The following is a 14,288-nucleotide window of genomic DNA, read 5'->3' as shown; positions in this document are numbered from 1 at the left end:
CTTTGGATGTGGTTGCTGCCAGAAGGTTTCCGTGCGTACAGACTGCTGAAATGCAACGAATTAGTAGTGTATGTAAAACTTAATGTTCTGATGGAGTATCACTGTGTTATCAGCAGTGCGTTGTGACGGTGAATTTTGTGTGTTTAGCTAAAGTGGGGGCCCGAGCGCGCGTAGACTTGATGGAGTTGGTACCAGCACATAATTTGGTGGCCACTTGGGTCGCGCTGATCTGTGTAACCTGTTGTGTAGTGGTTAACTAAGACCGCATAAGAAAGGGTTGGTGCAAGTCAGACGAGGCACATCCTATGTTGGTAGCTACAAGTGTAGCAGACGATGGTGTGCCTTCCCTCAGATTCCTATAATGCCTTACCTGCAGCCGCCTGAGGGCTCGCACCACTTCTGAAGTTGTCCATTGGGTACCATCTGTTGACATGTGCTAACGAATTCATCCAGTAATGTTGTGCAGGATCAGATTGTTAAGCAATTGCTTCTGCAACTTATAGGCAGCGTGAAAAAACCTGAGAATTTTTTCGTTGAGGTTGAACTGACATGCATGGCTCAACTTGTCTGGGACGTTCACATATAAAAAGTACAAAGCTTTAAAGGGACACTAAAGAGCAACATTGAGCTTGTTTTATAAAAACATTGAATGACACGAGTGACAAACTCAATGTTTGTTAAGTAAAAACTAAAACAATGAGATTTAAAAAAATTAAAATAAACATTTCATTTTTCATTGGGGGTCTGGTGGAAAAAGGTTGGCTGTTAGTGGAGAAAGTGAAGGGCAGAGGTTCCTATCTGTAGTTTTGTGCCGTAGCCACAGTATTCGTATGCTAGTATGACGTCACTGATTTCAAGGTACTTTCGTACGTTTGGGACAACTTTTGTTCAGGAAAGAGGTCTTAATGTTCTAAATGTTTCCTTCCTTTAGAAAGTAGTGTAATTATCCTTGTTTACCGATAAACTTTAACCAGTCCCAAACAGCCGCCGTCCAAATATTATGACGACACGAGGAGCTAGCATGGGAACTTCAAGCCCATCTTTCGTTTTTGCATCTTTTCTGGCTTACCAAGACTCTGCTCTCGGTAAGGCTGGTGTTCCTGGTATTCCAGAAGTGTGATTTGCCAGTACTGCTTAACGTTCCATCTTAGTGTTCCTTTAAAAATAGCAAAAGCTTTGTATGCCCTAGAGTAGGGGTACCGCATGCCTAGCAAAAAAGGCACCGCATGCCTAGCAGCGCACCTCTTAATAAGCTATGTGAACCGGATGCGGCCCATTGTCAGAGATGAGTTTGAGACCTCTGCTACCTGCGAACATCAAGACCCGCCACAGTAGCTTAGTGGCTATGGTGTTGAGCTGTTGAGCTCAAAGTCGCGGCCGTATTCGATCCCGGCCACAGTGGCTGCATTTTGATGGGGGCAAAATTCAAAAATGTTCGTCTACTTTGATTTAGGTGCATGTTACGGAACCCCAGGTGGTCAAAATAAATCAGGAGTTTCCTAGTAGTGTCTTGTACTCGTTTAATGGTTTTGGCATGTAATATCCCAGAATGTAATTTAAAATTTTCAATTAAAATTAGATTGTGTGGGCTTTAATGTGACAGCCATTATTGCAAATCACGGGTCTCGGATATACTTCTGACCTTGGGCCACATACTTGACGTGGTGCAATGATAGCTCCCCATAGGTCATTTTCCAACAAATTCAAGGCAAGGAAAAATGGATGCCTTCGTTTTTATTGACTTGAATGTTGTCTGCTGATTAGAGCTCCATGGGTACATGCAGCAACATGTTTAAAACTCCTGATGTACAACTTACCTTGTGTTGCAGGTTTGCATTCTTTATGTAGGCATTTTTTTTTAATATCTGCATTGTCAACATTTTTATTTGTAAAATGAGTGCTCTAATGCACCAGAAAACAAGTTATTAGTGAGGTAATTAAAAAAAATTTTTTTGCAGCTGCCAGTAGAGTTGGTAACAGTTCAGGCACTGCAGACAGCGAATCTGATGACAACGAGATGGGAAGATTGCAAGGTAAGTGCTAATCCTCATTTTGCTGGAATGTTGTGTGACTGGGCTTGAATCCTTTGCTAGAAAGCACTTGGGAAGCAGTGTATAATGTGAAATAGCAACGCTTCATTGCTCGTCATGCCACTCCGAGTGAGGTTATATTATACTCCATTTGATACATAGCAGGCAATGCTGTGACGACTGGAGAGACTTCCCTCACTGCGAATATTTGCAACCAAAAAATAGTGCGTCACATATGAAAGATACAGGTATCGTATAATCCCATTAATTTTATCCTCATTAATTTGGAAAATCGGATAATTTAGACTTGCCCTCAAGTCCTGGCAAGTGTATGCATTAGTGATTGGCACCAAGCTCATTAATTCGGCCGTATTTAGCTTAGCATTATTTAATCCAAACGATGCGCACAGTCTTGCAAATGTGTGGTGCAAAAGTGTCATTTGGGGCGCTAGCATCCAGCCAAAGTAAAGCGGTGAAGTCCACATTGTTGCAGTTATCAGTGGAGACTGTACAGCAATGACAAGAACGCTTTGTGCCTTTTTTTGTGTGTGTGTATGTTCAGTCCAAGGCATCATGTTGGTCGCATCCTTTCAAAACTGTGTGGTTTCAGGACTAAATTGGTTACAGGAAGCATTACTTTTGTTATGATTCAGTGGAAGTCATTAAGGATAAGTGATTCTACCGTGGACTTTGCGCTGGCATCAAACCCGCTGGCTACATTGCGATTGATCATTAGTTATTGGCCAGCTTACTGGGAAAAAGATTACTACGCTATATGCACCTACTCAGATGGAAATTTGTGTCTTGCATCACTTACCGTACTATGAAGGAAGTTGTGGGGCCATCGTTGCTGCGAGTATGTGTCATGAGGAGATGAGTATTGCAGCATCTGCATTGATATTGTGCAAGATAGAAGCGAGGGTTTCCGAATTATTCTCTAAATAAAGGTATTTGCTGTATTTGTGTAATGTTTTCTTAGTCCATCTAGACAGGGGTTCTCAGGTACGTTCATCCCAGGGAACCCTGCTAAGCTCCATAAAGTGCCAAGGAACCCCCCCCTTCCCTTGATTTAACCGAATTATCGAGGGTATCAAGAAAACAAACAAATGCTGCACTACGTCAACACGCTTCTATTTACTCAATGAATCGTCAAATCTTGTTTCTATTTAGCACAAGACCAGTGCGGAAGCTGAAATTCTCTTCATCTCATGACTGATTAGCGCTAGCGGCGGCGAAGGCCTCGCGACATCCTTCGCGGCGCGCGTTTTCATCTGAGATGCGCTTTGCACTAACGGGCGCACATCCCGATTATTTTTTAGCCACTCAGCTGCTCGCCAACAAATTGTCCGTCCATCGCGATGTAGCCGGTGCTTTTTATCTTTGACAGCTTTGCACTGAGTAAAAGCGAAACTACTGCTTGCCGCAACCGCTATCGACGAAACCGCGGCCGCTATCGACGCGATCATGGTCGGTGATCTTGCGGTTCAGAAGGCAGGCGGCTGACGCACGCACCAAGTCAAAACGAAACTACCTTTCGCTGCAAGAAGCGCGAACGAAACTGCGGTCGCTATCGACGCTGCCATGGGAGGCGACTACGCGGTTGTGAAGGCACGCAGCCGACGCGCGCATCGAGTGAAAACGAAACTACTATTTGCCGCAACCGCTGCGCACGAAACTGCGGTGGTTATCGACGCGATCAGAGATAGCGACTACGCACTTACGGAGGAACGCGGCTAGCCGCCAACGCGGTGTTACGCGCGGCGATAAACGCAAGAATAAAGGCTTTAAAGGCACAATTAGGCACGAAGCGCTTCGGCGTTGCTGTCAGTCACGTGCCGCGTACGATTGCCGCTGAGGACCAACGGCGATGCGGACTGCGCCGCTTCGTTTCGGTTGGACGCTACGCCGTTCTTGCTCTTCTGCGGCGCGCATTTGCGGTGCTCCGCGTTTTTTTTTTTTTTTTTTTCCCTGATCAACGTATAGGTCAGTGCGCACGCTATCGGCACCTACCCTATCTACAAATAGGAGAAAGGCGCTTGGTGGTAAGTTACGGCCTCCGAGATTCAAGTGCGAAAGCTTAAGCGCGCTGCCCGTTCTCAGAGGTTGGTGGCTACAAGCTGCTTGCGTATTTATTGCACAGTTCGCGCGTTGCTGTTACGCACTGTGATGTGCTTTTTGACACTCGGGCATGGGTAATGGAGGTTCTTTGGATCAAGCGCACCTCGTGTTCGCCGTTTTAGACACTTGTCGGCAGCGGGACCAGGGAAAATTTATCAGTGGCTCGCGGAACCCCGAGCAGGGGCCTGCGGAACCCGTAGGTTCCGCGGAACCCACTTTGAGAACCCATGATCTAGTAGTTCGACATTTGGTTAATTTGGACATTTTGTCTAGTCCCATGAAATCCGTGTTGACAAGATTTTAGTGGGAATGTTATATAATTTTGTGTAACATTAAGTGTCATACCTTTATGTTGCAAAATGTGACGTAATTATGGGGAAGGCACCCTGGCCGTTTCGTGAAAGACCATGGTCACGTCTACATGTCGATTTCGGAGGCCCATTCAAGGGATGTTACTTCTTAGTCATTGTAGACGCCTACTCACTGCCACGCCAGCGAGTGTGGTTGTGTGTCTCATTTCTTCATGCTGAGATTGTAACAGTCGCATATCTGAACCTATTTACCAGCGAGCAAGCAGAGAAGCATACAGCACACAGCTTGCACTAATGACCAAATCATATTGCAGTCGATCCAGGATATATCAAATGCAGACATACAGTTGAACCTGTTTATAACGAATTCAATAGTTCCGTGAAATATGGTCGTTGTATATGGTCGTTGTATGTAGTTTCGTTATATGTGGACTCACCCTTCAAAGCGCACAAAAATTAATGATACTGAAGCTGGCCACGGCAGTTACGATTTGACACCACTTTGGTCTGAAAATTGTTTTTAGTATCTTCTTTTTTTTTATATGATATAAGGAGATGTTGACGCACAAATAAGGCGCCGGCTACTCCTTAGCTCTCGAATAGGTCTAACTTGCAACATACAGGGTTCAACATACAAGATTACATGTCAAACAACCTACTCATACAAGCACTACAACATAAAAAGAAAAAAACGTCTCAACAACGTTTTCACAGTAACACGACAACGTAAAAGAAAAATATATGTGGTACATACAATGAAGAAGTTAATAACTCCACGGCACTGCAGAAGGAAGTCTCAAAAATCTAAATAATAATGTCACCTAACAATACAATCTCTAATCAGCGGGTGGTGCACACATCCAGTGGTGGTCCAACTGCGCCATTTCCATCATTTTGCTACAATTCTACTTGTCTGCACCTTGCTGCGCCCACCGAAGTGCAACTTGCGCCAAAGCGCCACCTTTGCCTTGGGCGATATGCGGACATCGCAGTAGCGTGGCAGATCCCTCTGTTTGTGGACAGACCCGCGGCTAAGCATTCCGAGCATCGGTGACGTGGACTTCGCGAATAATCTTCGCGTGCCGACTAAACACATCGAGCGTCGGCATTTATAGTCGCTTTTCTATTATGTCTGATTGCATAAAACTATTCTCTATAGTCTACAAGTGCTATTTATATAGGCAAATAAAATCTGCTTGCAACGTTTCTGCTCTGGGCACGCGAGCTAAATGACTGTGTCAGTCTGTCTTGCTTGTGTCCATTTGCTCTAAAGAAGTACTTTACAATTGTGTAGTAGTACAGTATACTCTCTTTAAGAAGAACTCGAAGGGACCATGAAACTTCAAAACGGTAAATGAAGTAGGCTTACAACGACGTAGTAGGTAGAAGTAGGCATACAGCGACGTTGAAATAAAAAGAACATTATAAGCGTTAATAACGGCCAACAATGACGCTGTCTTCGAGAAAGCTTTTAACGCCTTTAAAGCGCTCTTTTGCAAGGCCGTTGTTGACCAAGGGCCCAAAAGTTTCCTTAAACTGAAAGGGCTGTGGTCTAATGTCATTAGAGTTGATTTAAGTCGGCGTCTTGGTGTGTCTTGATGTGGGCAGTCTAAGAGGAGGTGATGTATATCTTCATCTACCAGTCCACAATCGCATTCGGGGGTTTACGCACGGCCAATTCTATGTAAGAAATGTTTTGTGTAGGTAGTGCCTAGCCTTAAACGATGAATAAGGTTTTCCATATTTCTGTCTAATGACAATGGAAATTTGAATTTAATAAGCGGATCAATATGGTACAAATCAGAGCTCTTAGAATTCTGGTCAAACCACGTATTTCTACACATTTTGAGACGTTGCCCTTATAATGCAGCGTAATTAATTTTTTGATATTGGGAGTGAAACCGCATCATCTTTGAGGTGGGCTTGTCGTGCTGCTTCATCAGCTGCTGTGTTGCCAGGAATGTTGCAATGTCCAGGTATTCACTGGAATCTTATTTCATGCTTTGCTTGGCTTGTCTTTGTGAGGTCTCTAGGTGTTTAATATATTATACTATCACTGATTTTTGTTGCTTTTGTGCTACAGAGTGATATTAGTGCCGCCTGTGAATCGCTGAAAATTACCCATTTTTGCGCATCTTGTACTGAAGTTTTAAGTTTTGCCGCACATAGGATTGCGAATAGTTCAGCCGTTGTGAACGAAGTCGCACGAGATAACTTAAATGATTCTTGTTTATTGAGGTGCGGTATATAGAATGCTGAAGTTGACGAGGTTGCTGCACTGGAGCCATCTGTATAGATGTGTATGTATCCTGAATACCGCATATCTGGTAAAGTGCTAGTTGTTGAGCAGCTTGAATGCACATGTCTCTTTTTCTGAATATCCCATCTACTGACAATTTGATTTTTGGAAGAGTAAGCAGCCATAGAAGATATTCGACATTTGAGTTCCAAAATTCATTTCTTCGAAATATATGAAGATTTTGTTGAATTTCTTTATGAACATAACTTCTATCTCGTTTCATTATGTCTACCAATGGGTGGCTTTTATGCTGTGTTTGAAGACGAAAATAATGCTGGCATGTTTCTGTAGTCCTCATAACTGGAAAGGGTGATTGGTGAGCCTCAGCTTGTACAAGACGGCTAGAAGTCTCTCGTGGAACTCCTAGACATATGCGTAGTTCTCTAGCTAAAAGTCTTTGAAGTCGCTCTTCTGACGTGTGGGAAAGTCCGTGTAAGATGGGCGAGGAATACACAACTTTTTGTAGTATTAATGCATTGTAAACAGTCAGCATGGCCGATACTGATCCACCCCATGATGTGCGAGCAAGTCTGCGAAGTACAGTGACTAACGCATTGACCTTGTTTTTGAGATTTTTTTATGTGGGGTGCCCAGGATAGCTGCCATTCAAGTATTATTCCAAGAAATCGATGCTGTGTGACTATCATTAGAGGTGGTCCTTCCAGATTAAGAGTGAAATTATTTAACTGCCTCCGAGTGAAGGGCAATACAGCTGTCTTTGCGTGTGATAGAACCATTCCTCTCTCTCTCAAAAAGTGGTTAATGATATTTATGCTGTCTTGCAGTGCCATCTGAAGTAACTGGAACATTAGTCCCAGATTTCCAAATGTACATATCATCTGCATACAGTGAGAATCTTACCTGTGATGGCAGTATTCTTGCTAAATCAGCCATGACGCAGTTAAAAAGAAAAGGGAGGAGTACGCTTCCCTGTGGTACTCCGTGATCTAGCTCAATGTTTTTGTTAAAATGGAATCTCAAGAATAAAATTCAGCGTTGTAGCTCTTTCAACATGGAGCCTGGCCGGTTCCGATCACCTGCCATTTCGAAACTACAAGTGCCGCCGCCATTTTTTCTTCAGAGGGCTTGTTATATATTTTACTATCAGCCAGACACGAGTGGATTCTGAATGATAGCGAAGCGTTCTAGTTTGTTGGAACTGCTTCATCATGCCGGCATTTTGCAAAGGTCTTGCCATTACGGCTGCAGTGTCAGCTGCGTGCGCACCAAGAGTCGTAAAGTTACGTTTTCTATGTTGGTTTGGTCTAAAAAGTACGAAGTTCGAAAGGTAGGGATGAAGATAATTGCCCCAACACGGGAACGTGCGCGGGTTGGTTTCCCACAACTGAGATGCAGAGTTCCAAGCCGATTATAACAGCCCGTCCGCCGCCACAGGAGGTCTCGAAGGGGTTGCAGCATCCAAGCACCTCGAAGAGACCGGCAGACCCCTTGCCTCTGCTTCGTCTCGCCGTTTGTTCCAAGGCAGGCCAGGTGACACCTTCTGGAAATAGACCACGCCAAGCCCAAGTCACAACAAACAGAGAGCACCCAACTAACCATGAAAACTGCCAGGTTCACACATTCTTCACATAAAACCTTATCAGAATTATACCTGCAGCCCTCGTTCGAGATTCCCGAAAATTAACAAAAGGGAAAAACTAGACTTCAATGCATATTTCAACCAACCTAATACCTAACGTTTTTGTCTCTCTTGCCCGGGAAAGCCGCGTTTATTGAGAGACTGAGAGCGCATTGAAAATGATCAAAGGGATAAATGCTGCGCAGCGATTTAGTTACTCGTTGGGTCAGTGCTACCTGCCAGTAGCAGCGCTTCTAATGCCAAATGTACTGCGCTCTGATGACCGCTTCAACACCTAATTAAGCTGATTCATAAAGTGGCAGTTAAAGCCAGAACACAGAACGCCATCGCTATGTTTATCGGCAATGATGTAAGCGAAGTGTAAACGAGATTGTAGGCAGTGCCGCACGAGGAACTATGCAAAAACTAAAGTGTCTCCGTCATGGCCTCCATGATAGCACTTCCGCATGCTAACGTGGAGGCCACGGCTGCCGTTCCGCCTCACCCTCTAGCATGCTGGAGACATGCCTTGAAGCGTGGTTACCCTAGCTTAGTTGAAATCAGAAAAATGGAATGTGTTAAGAGAGGTGGTTCCCAGGGAAAGTTTGTGAGTGCCTTTCCTCGTGGCTTCTGAAATCCGCGTGTAGCACTCGCTCATTTCAGGGTTAGTATCTTTGTTACTGTTGGACTGGAGCGGGGGAGCACTGCTGTGCGCCCACTTCAGTCGAGATTCCGTGCTTTTGAACTTCGCTTATGCTCTCCTTTTACTGCGACCGGTTTTGAAGTGTTTGTTGTAACTGTATGCCACTGTTGAAAACATTTGTTATATCTGTTCACAGTTACAATACACAAGGCCGGAAAATCGTAAATGCAGTGAAATGTGGTCACTATAACCAATAAATTGGTACATCTGAGGTTGTTATAAGAGGGTTAAACTGTATCACTTGTCTGTATTGAACAGTTGTAACATCCCCTTGGAAATCCCGTGCAAAAATCAAGCTCTACTTTGTGTATCAAACTCATCACTGGCACATTTGATATATGTTGAATACCGCACTGCGCCGCCTCCTGCAAGTGTGCTTCTACTAACGGGCTGCGACGTATTCTCGCGCTGCCATAAATATTGTATGCTGATGAAACTGTGCTGTTTTGGTAGATGCTGCCAAATAAGACTTGAGCAGAGGCATGTCTGTTTAGCTCGCTACAAATACAGATGCCTTGCGCAAACTGCGGCCATTCAGTTCTGGAAAAAGCAGATCACTGCTTCAAGTATTTGAAAGGCTTCTGGGTCCAATACGCATTCTACAAGGAAGCATCGATGACACATTCACTGAGTGACCTTTTCCCTGAGTGGCTCTGGGCATGGGATGCCCAACTGGAGATGTCCGTGCCGCTGGATTTATCTTCCTGTGGACTTTCGTGTCGGAGATTGTCGGAGCACAACCAGTGCCCAACCACGGTGTCCAAATACACGCCCACTGGCAGCTCCCTCTAATTAACAGACACATAACTTGAAGGCCATGCTTTTGTTGGTGGTATGTACCGGAAGTGATTGCATATGTGGAAAATGTCATGGCAGCCGTGTTTGGGCACCACCTATTTGCCTCATGATTGAGGGGAGGAAATGGAACGGAACTTCCACCAAACTTCACAGCTCAGCAGTGATTGTTGGAGCCTCTTATCAGTACCTTGCCCCCCAACACGTGCAAATTGGCTACGCAACAGAGCAGCGTTGCTTGCACTCGCTTTTCGCACCGCAGCAGCAAGCGTTCGCACTGACCAAGCCACACTCCGCTCTGCACGCTTATTCTTTTCTTCGTCTATATCGTTGCTTGCGTGCACTTGCTTGCCTGCTCGCTGCCACTTTGTTGTGCCCTCGCGTGGGAGCGGGGAGTCGAGTGTTATGTTTCTTCCCGCTTTTATTTAGGACGCTGTCAGTGATGAGTCAATGTGGTTACAGCATATTATTCGGGATTTTGAGCAAGACAATCGGGTGCTTCTGAGCAGGCTCAATCACTGTGGGCTCTGAGGACGCAGTCCACAGCGTAGATCCAGGTCTCGACACCAAAGCTGTGCTCCCACTTGACCTTCGTGGGGCCTTCAATAACGTTAGCCATGCAACCATATTGAGGGAACTTAATGGACTAGACATTGGAGAGCGTACTTATAAGTACATCTCCAACTTTCTCAGATAGAACAGCCACGATTCACATGGGTACAGAACACTCTTCGGAATTCAACCTGGGCAGCTTTGGAACGCCCCAAGGTTCAGTGCTATCCCCCTTCCTCTTTAACGTCGCGATGCTAAACATCGCTCGCGAACTTCAGGCAATCCCAAATATATCCTTTGCCCTCTATGCGGACGACATCACCATATGGACCAGGGGCGGCGGTTCGGACGCAGAGCTGCAGGAACTCTTGCAGAAAGCCACGGACCGGGTCAACGAATGCACGCAGCAGCTCAACCTGACGTGTGCTCCAACCAAATCAGAGCTCCTGCTTCTCCCCTCACACAAACGAGCCGAAAAACATATGACTCCAATTCATATCACCCTAGATGGCACTCCCATTCCTATCGTTGATAACATTCGGATCTTAGGTCTCACCATACAGAAAAATAGGCAAAACACAACTATAATTCAGAGGCTTAGGCAATCTGTTGATCAGACAATTAGACTAATTGGCAGAGTATCAAACAAGAGAGGGGGCCTGCGAGAAAGAGAACTACTCCAACTCGTTCAAGCTTTCGTAATCCCTCACATAACATATACTGTGCCCTACCTCACTCTCACTAAACGGGAGGAGGAGGAAATCAATACACTTATCCGCAAGGTTCACAAATTTGCCCTAGGGTTACCCATGAGAACATCTACTGAACGATTTCTTGCCACTGGGGCACATAACAGTCTCAGAGTTAATTAAAGCCCACCTCAATGCATAGTATTACAGACTCGCAAAATCCACTACCGGAAGATGCATACTTCACAGCCTTGATATTAACCCTCCCTTCCAATCTACACGCAAAATTCCTCTGCGGAGTGAGCTCCGAGCCAAATTGTATGTACCACTGCTTCCTCGGAACATGCATCCACAATATAACCACATGCGGAGAGTGGCTCGTGTGCGAGCGTTGCACCGCCACTACGATAAACTACCCGGCACACTATACGTAGACGCCGCAGAATACCCCTCAAACCCCCATAAGTTCGCTATCACGGCAGTCACTCCACAAGGCCAGCTGGCGGCTGCGGCCTCTGTATGCACCTCTTTCTCAGAGGAGGCAGAAGAGGCAGCCATAGCGCTGGCTCTCACTATCCCCTCAGCCGCCACTATCATCAGCTTATTCTAAATCAGCCGTGTACGACTATGGAGCCGGGTGTATCGGCAGACTGGCTGGAATCATCGCATCCAAATCAGTAGTTCAATCAGAAGTTACACTCGTTTGGGCTCCTGCACACGAGGGCCTGCCAGGCAACGAAGCCGCCCATGCCTGTGCCCGAGGTTTCACGAACCGGACACAGACAACACAAGGGGAGGCTGAGGCCGGCGCCTCGCGTGAAAGACTCGTAACATATCACGACATCTGCCAACACTACACGTCATCTCGACGCACTTTACCCCCTCTCACTCGTTCGTCCCCACTCGAGGAATTGGAAATCTTATGGAGACAACTGCAGACACACGCCATCACTACTCCGTCACTCCTGAATAAACTATACCTCATTTCGATGGGGGCGAAATGCGAAAACACCCGTGTACTTAGATTTAGGTGCACGTTAAAGAACCCCAGGTGGTCCGAATTTCCAGGAGTCCCACACTACGGCGTGCCTCATAAATAACTATACCCCGATCAATTTCTCAATCCCGGCTGCTCTCGTTGCACAGCCCCTTATGCTAACTATAACCACATACTTCTAGAATGCCCCGACCACCCCCCTCCCCCCCGCCTTAAATGTGTGGAGCTGTGGGGGGCTGCCCTAGGCAGCTCCGAGCCTGGTCTGCAGGACGACGTCCTGCGCTGGGCCGTGGAGGTGATGGGGCTCTACCACGAGTAGATGTCTCTGTCGCCGCCCACCCCCGCAGATCCTGCAGGGTTTTAATCCTGACAAATAAAGTTGTTCATTCATTCATTCATTCACAGCGCAGAGCTTTAGCAAGATCATCGCTTCATAAGCATGTTCGCTTCAAAGTCGCACAACAGTGAGCATTCAACAGCACATCGCTTACAGTGAGCATTCAACAGCACATCACTTACTGTGAGCATTCAACAGCACATCACGTCTGCTAAAGGAATGACAGTTATGCTTTCCAGCAGTTATGTTTTGGTTTTCTAAGTGAAGTTGACCAGAATACATTACGCTTCAAAAATGAGCAGTGTGAACTTTTTGCATGTCCGGGACCGGTTAATGAATGCATTAAGTCTCGCATTAAAATTAATTGTTCCAGTCAGTGCCACGCATGCTTCCTTAGCGCATTGCCAGCAACATTGTTGCCCATAGGCGCTGAGATGTTCTGTGCAGTCAAACGAAAGGGATCGACTGAGGATATTACTGCCAGCATTTTGGAAAGCCTCCATGTGGTCTATGTGCCCGGGCCAGTGGGCTCCAGATGTTCTCAAGCTACTGTTTTGTACCTTTGTCTGGAGTCCACTCCCTTATTGATATTTTTAGTGATTTTGCTTATCTTGAAACATTGCTTATCTCAATCTTTTCCGGCCTATCAGCTTCGAGTTACAGGTTTTTGTGGTATTTTTTATATTTCCAATTATTGATATGTCGAGTTCGACATATCCAGGATCGACTGTACTTTGTATAGTGGAAGCATAAAGTAGCACAAATAACACATGACTTGATATAACCTTATGTGTACAGGTTTTAGTTGTAATGTTTGAAGCAGTTGTTCTGCAGATAAAAAAGCGAAATGCACTGAGTTGCACTTCTATAACCGAACTAGTTGCAAAGCTTGCCTGCTAAGTATGAAACAGTATAGAATGATTATATGTTCATATATGTATCTTTTAATGCTTTAGATGAATGCTTTTCATTTCAAGAGACAAGATATGTTTTGGCCCTTTCCAACACAGTACTGATCAATGCTCTGATGCTGCTCTTTGTTTTCAGCCCTGCTAGAAGCCAGGGGCTTGCCTCCTCACCTGTTTGGTGCCCTTGGTCCACGCATGCAGCACTTCCTGCACCGGTCTATCGGCAGCAGTGCCAGTGAGTCTTTGCACGTGTTGTTGGGACAGCATGCAAGTTTGCATGCTGGCTGACTGTCCCGCATGAAAATTGCTAAGTAGATTCAAAAAGCTGCTAGGCTGTGAAAATGTGGGCCAGTGTGTTGGAATGATCGCTTGTGGTATTGTGCAGCACTCTTGCCTTCCGTCACTCAACTTGACACCTTGCTTTGGTTTTTGATAGTTGAGCACTTCGCTGGCCACCGTGTCAGCACGGCTAGCAACTAGAGAAACTGAAGAATGTGTTTAGGTGGCACGTCCATGTTCTGATTCATATGTAGGGTCGTTTTTCTGATGGTGTATTTATTCTAATAGTAGAAGAATTTCTCATACTTATGTTTCTTGATGTCTCGTAGGTAAATACTGTAATTCAGTTAACCATAGTGCCGTAGTGCATCCGTCTTGCAATTTTTGCAGTTGTGTGGTCATATCACTGCATACGTTTGTAATCATACCACTCCTTTCTGTAGTGCCTTCGGGCCTTTAAAGTATTTATAATGAATAAATAAATAAATAAGTAAATATGCTGGCAACATGTGCCTGTTTACATTGTATCCTAAGCCACATCTATCAAATGTAAGAATGTTATCTTTCGGTTTGTTTCTGTCACTTTGTGCTCTTGTCCATTGTTGTGGCATCATTTGTGGTGTTCCCGTGGTCTTTATGTTCTCTTGTGATGTTCCTGTGGTCTTGATGAAGTACTGACATGATATTTTGA

At 45.3% G+C, this 14,288-nt stretch overlaps 1 protein-coding gene across 4 annotated transcripts in view; it reads left to right on the top strand.

Annotated features, from left to right (window-relative positions):
* The window catches only part of LOC119442300 (E3 ubiquitin-protein ligase TRIP12-like), a 148,058-nt gene that overhangs the window by 23,527 nt on the left and 110,243 nt on the right, over window positions 1-14,288 (top strand). For all 4 annotated transcript variants that reach the window (XM_037707121.2, XM_037707123.2, XM_037707119.2 and 1 more), the window contains exons 6-7: window positions 1,959-2,033; window positions 13,458-13,553. In XM_037707121.2, the coding sequence (XP_037563049.1) occupies window positions 1,959-2,033; window positions 13,458-13,553 (171 nt within the window). The remainder of the gene's footprint in view (window positions 1-1,958; window positions 2,034-13,457; window positions 13,554-14,288) is intronic.

Source organism: Dermacentor silvarum, chromosome 2, assembly GCF_013339745.2.
Source record: "Dermacentor silvarum isolate Dsil-2018 chromosome 2, BIME_Dsil_1.4, whole genome shotgun sequence".
Lineage (NCBI taxonomy): Eukaryota > Metazoa > Arthropoda > Arachnida > Ixodida > Ixodidae > Dermacentor > Dermacentor silvarum.
This window is presented reverse-complemented; position numbering and strand designations above follow the sequence as displayed.